At 40.5% G+C, this 9969-nt stretch overlaps 1 protein-coding gene across 1 annotated transcript in view; it reads left to right on the top strand.

Moving 5' to 3' along the window:
* Positions 1–488: 488 nt before the first annotated feature.
* Positions 489–9969, top strand: part of ttf2 (transcription termination factor, RNA polymerase II) — an 11351-nt gene continuing 1870 nt past the window's right edge. Inside the window, exons 1-20 of the mRNA XM_005745305.1 lie at positions 489–571; positions 783–888; positions 1179–1265; positions 1392–1461; positions 1985–2854; positions 3286–3406; positions 3686–3868; positions 3973–4130; positions 4862–4943; positions 5126–5251; positions 5366–5516; positions 6081–6186; positions 6370–6554; positions 7088–7241; positions 7429–7520; positions 7800–7885; positions 8115–8257; positions 8379–8558; positions 8934–8992; positions 9115–9268. Coding sequence (XP_005745362.1) covers positions 544–571; positions 783–888; positions 1179–1265; positions 1392–1461; positions 1985–2854; positions 3286–3406; positions 3686–3868; positions 3973–4130; positions 4862–4943; positions 5126–5251; positions 5366–5516; positions 6081–6186; positions 6370–6554; positions 7088–7241; positions 7429–7520; positions 7800–7885; positions 8115–8257; positions 8379–8558; positions 8934–8992; positions 9115–9268 — 3141 coding nt within the window. The 5' untranslated portion in view covers positions 489–543. The remainder of the gene's footprint in view (positions 572–782; positions 889–1178; positions 1266–1391; positions 1462–1984; positions 2855–3285; positions 3407–3685; positions 3869–3972; positions 4131–4861; positions 4944–5125; positions 5252–5365; positions 5517–6080; positions 6187–6369; positions 6555–7087; positions 7242–7428; positions 7521–7799; positions 7886–8114; positions 8258–8378; positions 8559–8933; positions 8993–9114; positions 9269–9969) is intronic.

The raw sequence follows: 9969 nt of genomic DNA, 5'->3' as shown, positions 1-9969 counted from the left end.
CGCGAGACCAAAAAAACCCAACGATGAAGTTGTTGTTGCATTGTGGGTAACGTAGTCTTACATCACGCTAGTACTAACTGTTTTTTAATGTCTTTTCATTTCATAGAAATGATAAATAATGCTTTTTATATACAAAACATACGTTTTTTTAAACTGAAAAGCAGCTTCTGCATACATGTAAAAAAAATCTTTTTACGGAACAGGTTTACGGAAGTTCTCGGAACTAGCTTATATCATATCCGGTTAAAAGTTAAATATATTGCACAATAAGAGTCATCAAGCAAATTCAATTTGGTGTTTGTTGAGTTTGCTTTCTTTAATATTGTTATATATTCAATAGTTATTGGTATTTGATGTTAATACATTATTATATGTTATTTCTTTGTCCATCATAATACAATTTTGCTAAATAACTCGGACCTTGACTTTTATACTGACGTTTGAAGAGCGGATGTGTTATCCGAGAGCTGCGATTGGTCTATACAAAATACAGCTCTTCCCTTCACGTTCTAGTAACTGAAACTGAACTAATGTGTCGATAAAATGGAAAAGGTTGTATGTAGTATCCACGGTAAGTGGTAATCGGTCAGTGGTGATTAATTATGTGTTATAAAATGCTAAATGCTAAATATTGTGTTTGGTTTAAAGAGGTTATATTTGTGTTTTTATCCTGAGATAAAGGTTTGCTGCTTACATAGTTTAATAATTAGTTTAACCATCGGTTTAAATATTCTGCACTTCGAGTTTTTACGTGTTTCTAAAAAGAGACCTTTTTGTCACAGGTGGTGTGTGTATGTTAAAAACCGGATTAAAAGATGGACCAAATAAAGGCAAGAGCTTCTACGTCTGCGTTGACAAGCAAGGATGTGATTTTAGTCAACAAACCAGGTATTCCCACGATGACAATAGGCCACTCTACTGTATTTTCAGACCTGAAGCAGTTATTGTCACTGTGTTTGAACCAAATAATAATCTCTCGACTATTCCTTGACTATATCCTTACATTGCTTTTGTTCCATTCATCTCAGTAGCCAACTTTACTATACTCATTGGCTCTCTCCAAACATCTGAGGTTAAAAGTGTTGGTTATTCAGTGACATATTGTTAAAGTTATTGATAAACAAATGTGTGTGTTGCACAAATATTTGTTTTATTGACATGAATTATCATGTCTCTAGCATTTCACCATCACACTGCCTCCATCATGAAGATTCAATGGTGGAACTCCAGGCTCTCAACTACAGTCAGCAACAGCAGGGCTATAGGTGTGTGTGTGTGTGTGTGTGTGTGAGAAAGAAATCTGAAATCGCATGCTTATACACAGCTTATATGACTAGAAACCAGGTCGGTTAGACTGTGTATTTAACTGCAAATTCCTTCTCGTTTTCCAGGTTGTTCTACCGATGTGCTGTAGGTAAAAAAGCAGGCCAGAGGTGGTGTGGAAATGTACCCTGGACTGCAGTAAGTGCTGTCACAGACTTCCCAACACACACTTGTTTTTTTATATACATTCAATATCTGTATCACCAACGGTTTCTGGCCATCGCATTGAGATATTAATTAAAGATAGTTATTAGTTATTAAAAATGCGGTTAATTAAAGTTTTAAGTTGTTATTCTCACTACTCCACTAATAATTAAACTTGTACAAATTAGTCAGTTCATTGGTCAGTCACTCAAAACAAAAGTAATCCTTACCTCTTTTGTATTTGTTTTTCTTTTGTTGTTTTTTCTTTAATGCTGTAACTGTAAATTTTTTACGGTTTTCCTGGCGTACGCATTGATTAATACATTTATTATGTAAACAATCATAAGTTGCAGCCTTAAATAGGATGTAGCTAAATGGTATGAACAAGTATTTTTCCTATTCTGAACTATTTACTCTTTTTAAACACCACATTAGGGATTAGCTGTTATTAGACACCTTTCTGTAAATCTCTATGATACTTTTTTTTTTTAAAGTATGTTGTTTTCCATGATTGCAGCCAGAAACAGAAAAGAGAAGCCCTCTGTCTGACACACAGCTACAGCCCTCATGTCTTCCACCTGTACGAAACCCCTTTAAGGCACCAAGCCAGACAGACAAGGACTCTGGGTGGAGAAAGTTGCACAACAATAGACATGAAGAGAGAGAAGCAAGTCACAAGGCTGAAGGAAGAGCAAATTACCAGAAAGAAAATGAAAGGCAACAAGGTGCAGGAGTGGAAGAAAAGGCAGATGATAAGCACAGGTCGTCGGATACTTACCGGGGTAAACAACTTCCACCGGGGATGAAGTTAAAAAAGAGAGTTTCAGATGAGGAGAACAACAGTCCCAAAGAAAACAGTGTTGAAAAAAGAACCGAGAAGATTCAAGACACGCCCGAGCAGAACCGCATCAAGCAAGGAGAAGCAGAAAAGGGCATTTCTTCCTCCAACGTCAAGACTGTTCATTCTGAGTCATCAAACAAACATCAACTCAAAACAATCAATCAAACTGCACCAGTTTCTCACAGGAACTTGACTCAGCAACCATCTGATGCTGAAACCTCTCAGGTGAAAGAAACCAAACAAATACTAGAAAACAGCAGCTGCACCCATGCATCCAGAGACTCTGACAGCAGCAGGAGCCCCATACCTGACAAACCAACTCAGCCAGAGTCCAGTCAGCCCAACAGTCCCGAAAACGATGATGATGATGATGATGTGGTACTGGTGTCGGTGAAGCCTGCTCCGCAAAAGACTCCTCCTGTTTCTACTGTCCAAAAGACACTGACCAACTTCCCAGGATTCCAGCCAGCTTCTAACATCAAAAAGCCGGTGGAAAACCCCAAAGGGCTGCAGAACCTGCTCACCGTTCAGCTCCAGCAGAAAAAGGTGTCTGCATTAAGAAATCTGTTAATTAACCGCCCTGATATACTCATATCAGTCACTCCTAGCCGGCGTTTCCCAAAACACCGAAGAATATTTGTAGTACTTGTAATTATATCATAGTAAATAATCTGCAAGCTCTCAGAATGTGCTTTTCTCTTTAAATGTTAAAGTTGCCACTGTTAGCTACGCTAGCTGACGGAGTAGGCTGAGGTAGCTGTTAAGTACAGTTTAGTTCACAAGTCCAGCAATGTGATTTATGATTAGGCTGATATCTAATTGGCTGGTATTAGCTAACTGCTAATCCTTCAGTTTCAGCATATATAACAGCCCATAAATTACACACTCCAGTACTGTATACATCACAACAACAAATACTACAGAGCAGCTGGTTAGTTTAATACTCAGGCTTATGAGAGCTCTTTGTCTTCACTCAGGCCACTCTATCTTCAGTAAACTTGGAGGCGCTACCAGATAAAGGAGAGAGGCTGAGGACACAGGTTAAAGAGCTGGAGGAAGCCCTGGAGTCACTGAGCCTCACTGCTGCTTCTCAGCCTGGTAGGAGTCACACTGCACATGGGAAATAATAGAATAGTGTTTTCAGATGGTTTATTCAAGTGCTTTTTAGTTATTCCACTATGTACCTCAGCTATACTCCCAGTTAAGCCCTTATGCTTACACGGGCAAAACCTTGAGGGACTGTTTTGTCTTAGTAAGCGCTGTGTAATTTGATGTTCTTTGATTTTCTTTCTGTCAAACAAAGGTGCAGGTGAAAGAGTAATAATAAAACCAACAAGGTTTTTTAGATTTGGCTGGATGTCTGTGTCTCCCTTTCAGAGTCTGAGGAAGCGTGTAGCAGCACTGATTCTGGTTTCAGCACCACTCAGATGAATCCATTCAGCCGGCAGGGCGGGACCATCCTGCTCCCTGCTCCTCCAGACCCGGGCCTGCACCATCATCAGGCCTCTGGTGGCTCTCTGGAGCTCCAGCTGAGCCAGGGATACTCTCAGATGTATGGAGGTATGCCAAATGGGAAAGAGAAACACTTCTATAAAATGTGTAAATTTTTTTTTTAAACTTGAAATAAATATAGATTGCTAATCATTCATCCTTAATGTTTCCAGCATACCCACAGGCACAGACATTTTATGGGGGTAGAATGACCAACGACCGTCTTCTGGCGGTGAAAAATGCCACCTGTGAGGCCATCGACCATCTCCACAAGTCCCTGGAGTCCTGTCCTGATGCCGAAGCTGAGGCCCCTGATCCCAAGGGTATCAAGGTGTTACACACTGCTTCAATCACTACTGTGGCAAAAAAAAATAAAAATCTGACAACAACGACTACATTTTCACAAAAACGTCAAAAATAAAGGAAACTCATAGCAGCACTCAGATATTCTGACTGATTACACAAGGCTTAGTGCTCGGCTCTGTCAGTAAATAGTTACATTTAAAATGTTTAAGCTGTTGTGATATAGAAGATAGTGGATGACAGACAACTCTTAGCAGGAGAGGTTGAAATCTTACACGAATAGTTTCACCGAAAAGCATCATCCAAAATTTGAAGATATGAAAGCCCACTTTTAAATTCATCTATCGGCAATTTTTACATGACACTCAGCGCAGGCGAGCGCCATCTTTACTCTGATTTGACTGCTCAGACTGAGGCTGCACTGCATAAAAAATACCTGGTGTCTGACTGAGTACCATTTATTTACTCTCATTTTGAGGATGGTTTTCTGCTTCTAGTATTGCAGCCACATTTTAAGGTCAGCCTTAGAAATATAGCTTCCGATTGTAGCTCATAGTTTTACATTATTATGCTCTAAGAAATTGCATCTGAATGTAATCTTTATGTGTCCATATATTTTAATTAATTTTCATTTTTGCGTCACAACATTTTCTTTTATTGACAAAACTGTCACAATTTAGAATGGTACAGCCTGTATTTCCTCTTTTGATTGGACGATGATGTTAGGCTAAGATTGCTGCATTGTGATTGGTTGCTCAGGTGCCTCTCCTGCCCCATCAGAGGAGAGCTTTGGCCTGGTTGCTCTGGAGAGAAACGCAGAGTCCTTGTGGAGGAATACTGGGTGAGTGTTTTTGGAAATAAGCCCGTGGGGGCTGTTTGTTACATTTAATTTGCTATTCTATGTACAGAAATGGTCTCCTCAGGCCAGTCAGTTTGCTCACATGACAAAGAGAGGAACACCTCGCTTCTTACCATTTCTTCATCTTTTTTCTAGTACATCTCATTTGTATTCTTTTCAATCAGCGGATGACATGGGTCTGGGGAAGACCTTGACCATGATTTCTCTCATACTGGCCATGAAGATGAAAGCAAAAAAGGACAAGGAGGAGATGGAAGAGAAGAAGACGGATAGCTGGTTATCCAAAACTGGTAACAAGAACCTTTTGTCATTGACTCAGTGGATCAAATAAAATCTAGCTAAATAAAATTATACAGTTCCTCCTTTTTTTTTTTTAAGCTATTTCCTTGTTTTTTTGTGTCCAGACTGCATCCCTGTGTTGTCTAAGGGCACTCTTATCATCTGCCCTGCCTCCCTGGTGCACCACTGGAAGAAGGAGATTGACAGACATGTCAAGACGGGCAAGTTGACGGTGTACCTGTACCACGGCCCGAACCGTGAGAGAAGTGCCAGAGCGTAAGAAAGCTGCAAACTTTGTCACACACACATTGCTGTTTATTTCTCCGCTCTGCCTTTATCTCAGTTTGTAATGGTGCAGTCGCATCTTATTCTTTGAGGAGCCACACAAAGTTCCTGCAGTGACAGTTGACCTTTTTTACCTTTGTGCCAAACAATTACATATTAAAATGTTGGTATTAGAGGTCATAGTAAAGCACTGTAGGAACAAGAATGTCCTGCAAATGTTTCATAAAGAGAAAGCTTGGAAAAGCCAAAACTCAGTACAGTCGTAAACATGAGTAAAGCAGACAAAAAGGAGCTCCGCTGTCATAACTGTCGTTGTTTTTGCAAAACACGCCTCTCGGGAAAACATGCTTTCACATACAAAATGAAATGATGCACACGGGGGAATTGATTTGTGTACTGTAAATGTTTGATCTTGTGTTTGTGCAAAGTAGTGGAGAGCAGCTCTGTCATTGTTTCTTTGACATGTCAAAGATCTTCATTACAGCTGTTCTTTTCCCATTTGAAGGACATTTGAGTCACAAAAACTAAATACATTGTTGTGCATGTGTCCACCAGACTGGCAGATTACGATGTGGTGGTGACTACCTACAGCCTAGTGTCCAAGGAGATCCCGGTCCAAAAAGAAGAGGCCGATAAACCCAACACGGATAAGGACGATGTGGTAAATACTACATATACGACCGGAACCAAAGCCTTCAGTGTTAACACTGAAGATGCTGGCAGCAGCACTAAAAAGGAAAATACTGTTTTTGTGATTTCTTACTAAGATAAGAGCAGTGTTGGAAACATCACTTTCAGCAAAATGAAATAACTTACAAACACACTTCCCATTATTTTTCTTCAGCGTCCAGGCTCAGCTCCTCTCCTGCGAGTGTCCTGGGCCCGCATAATTCTGGATGAAGCCCACAGCATCAAAAACCCAAAAGTGCAGACCTCCATGGCTGTCTGTCAGCTGAGGGCCGGAGCCCGTTGGGCTGTCACTGGTACACCCATTCAGAACAACCTGCTGGACATGTACTCGCTGCTCAAGTAAGACAACAGCACAGTGAATACAAGTTTCTAACCCATCCTGTGTTTTGTTAGCCTGCTGCACATGTGTGGTCCGTTTTTAATATTTGGGACAGTTTTTAAGTATTTTCATAATATGGTGCAGACTGACGAGATAATACGCCTGTTTTTAATAAGTTACATATAAATCATGAAGTCTGGAATATTTGATCACACAGTTGAGCTTCTTAAATAACTAAAACAACGTCTGACCTTCTAACCTTGGCTTGTGTATTTCAGCTGTGTGACATGGATGTTTTATACTTGAAGATAAAAACATGCAAAGGATACACCAGTGCATCCTCGATTACAGCTCCTCTGGAAAGGCTCCTTTCTCCTCTGTCCTCCAGATACAGTTTTCAGTCTGGAGGACTGAGCTTAATATTTGTTTCACAAGCAGAAGGATGTAGGACGGAGGAGACGAGGAAGCACAAATGAAATGAACACATTAGGAATAATAAATGTATTTCATGAATGAGATCCTGTTCTTTCACTGCGTTCCTCTGTCTTTTCAGGTTTCTGCGTTGTTCTCCGTTCGACGAGTACAAACTGTGGAAAGCTCAGGTGGACAACGGCTCCAAGAGAGGCAGAGAGCGACTCAACATCCTGACCAGGACTCTGCTGCTCCGACGAACCAAAGACCAACGGGACAGCACAGGCCAACCACTGGTAGAGAGACACACACACAGACTCCATGAACATCTGTCTTTATGGTAGCACATCAGGAAATACACTCACTATTAGGAGTTTGCCACCATTAAATTAAAAAACATAAACAAGCAAAGTATCTTTTAGCTTCTGGGAGTGTATGTTTAATTACAAAATATAACCAGAAACTAAAGCAGTTTTGTTTCAGGTGTCTCTTCCTGATCGGACTTCCGAGGTGCATCGACTCAAACTTTCTGAGGATGAGCAGGCTGTGTATGATGTGTTATTTGCCCAGTCCAGGTAAAAGTCTATCTTTTCAGAAACACATGAACCTTTGTGAAATGCAAAGGCAGAGTTACAGTTAGGGGTTTAATTAACATTTTTAAAGCCCAAGGCGTCAAGTATCAAGACGTTCTGTTTGTATTGTTCATTTCACTATTTTATTTCCTGCATTTTCATCTTTGTTTTTTATTTGGACATCTTGATGTTTTTACCTTTTTGAGGGTTGTGAAACTAGGAATTAAGTCAATTATAAAAAGTCAATTATATATACCGGTATATATTTTTTCTCTCCTCCAGATCTACTCTGCAGAGCTACCTAAAGCAACATGAAGGAAATGATGTGAAGAAAGGAAGCACTTCCAGTGCTAATCCCTTTGAGAAAGGTGAGGCCTCACCAATAAATAAACTTAATCTGAGCAAAGGTTGTTTTGCAGTCACGATTGCATATTATTATACGAGGTGCATAATTAAATTTGCGTGTAGAAAACAACAGAAATTAAACTGGAAGCTGGGACGGCACTTTTGCCTTAAGTCAAACTCTTTTAGCAATCAGTGTTTGCTAGTAGCAGTAATGGTGATTTAAAATAGTGTTCACTCTCTCCGTCTCTCCAGTGGCCCAGGAGTTTGGTTTGTCCCAGGCTGATCCTGCTCTGTCGAGCTCCCAGCAGGCTAAGCAGGTGTCCAGCACCGTCCACATCCTGTCCTTGCTGCTGCGCCTCCGACAATGTTGCTGTCACCTCTCACTTCTTAAGAAGGTACACACTTTCACGTGCTGTCATAAGGCTTTCCAGCAATGTCTATAATTTAAAAAGACACACATAATGATACAAACTGAATACTGCACACACCTATTTCACACCTGTCTCCCGTGCTTAGACTCTGGACTCATCGGAGCTGCAGGGTGATGGGATCGTCTTATCTCTGGAGGAGCAGCTCAATGCTCTGTCGCTCTCCTCCAGCTCCTCGCCATCTGGCCCCGATCCCAAAGACTCTGTGGCCCTCAATGGCACACGCTTCCCCTCGCGGCTGTTTGAGGGCACCAGCAAAAGCACCAAGGTGGGCAATAGATCAGCACACTAACATGACAGTTACTGGCAGAATGTGAAAATGTGTGCTGCTGTCTGATATAGAAGGTGAAATAAGATCAGGGTATGATTGTTTTTGTTGATCAAAAGTCACAATAAAGTCACCAATGAAGTCACTGGGTGTGGATTGTTTGCCCTCAGTTGGAGCCTTTGGATCTTTCCCACACAGATTCAGCTCTAAATCGTGATTTGACATGATTGTTTTCATGCTAAATGTTTTAAAATTCATAGCTGACCATTTGTCTTTGTTAGAGGCAGGGAAAATGCACAATGTATGTGATAAGAGCGCATGGTGGTCCAGTTCAAAGTCTGTTAGTTAGTATTAAAAGATCAATTTTCCTTCTAGATCTCTGCTATCATCTCTGAACTGAAGGCGATCAGAGAGAAGAGTAATGATCACAAAAGGTAAAACATTACACATCACAATAATTCAGAGTTTATGTCTTTTTTTTCACAATTAATAGAACAATTTTTATGTTACCTTCTCATGTGTGGTCTTCATGGCGTGTCCCGCCCTTATTGTCCAGTGTGATCGTGTCCCAGTGGACCAGCATGCTCCAAATTGTAGCAGTTCATCTGCAGCTGATGGGGTTAACGTACAGCGTCATCGACGGGACCGTCAACCCTAAACGCCGCATGGACCTGGTGGAAGAATTCAACACTAACCCAAAGGGACCACAGGTAAATGTCTCTATTTTTGTCAAATGGAGCATGTCTGAATGAAGCCGACTGGGGGGGTTGATGTTTTTTTTTGCATTTATCACATTCCTGGTGGACCCCACTCTCTCCCTTCCCTGTTCCAGTCCACTTCTCAGCTAATCACCTTTCGAACGACTTACATCATCATACACGTCGAGCAATGTGAAGTTTAGATTTTGGAGAACTGCACAGGAGCATGTTTAGACCTCCTCCCTGTAGATAATTACCTTCACAAAGAGACACAGCCGCAGGAGCATAAATTAAGCATAATGAGGCGGCACAATGGTTTCCATACTTCTAACCAACAGGTGGCAGTAATGCACCAAGTAAAGGAGTTGACATGAACGAAAACGATGTAGAATTTAAGATGTTCTTAATCTTAATGAGGATTAATCCATTCTGCACATTTAACAGAGTTTCACTAATAAACGTATTCAACTTTTATAAAAAATAAAAACAACTTTTATACAACGAGCTGCAAGGAAAATCCACATGGCATTTTTTACATCAAGAGCAGAGGACCTATATTTAAAATGATAAAATTATCACACCAGTAAGATATCAATGGGAGCTTTAAATATTGGAATGAAATTGGTACCACTTTCTACCGCTCAATCTAAATAAGATTTTGAAATACAAAAGACTCAAATTTACAACAATAAGACAACAACAACAATAAGAAA

This window comes from Pundamilia nyererei, unplaced genomic scaffold (genome assembly GCF_000239375.1).
Source record: "Pundamilia nyererei isolate P.nyererei 1_Seehausen unplaced genomic scaffold, PunNye1.0 scaffold00157, whole genome shotgun sequence".
NCBI classification, from domain to species: domain Eukaryota; kingdom Metazoa; phylum Chordata; class Actinopteri; order Cichliformes; family Cichlidae; genus Pundamilia; species Pundamilia nyererei.
This window is presented reverse-complemented; position numbering and strand designations above follow the sequence as displayed.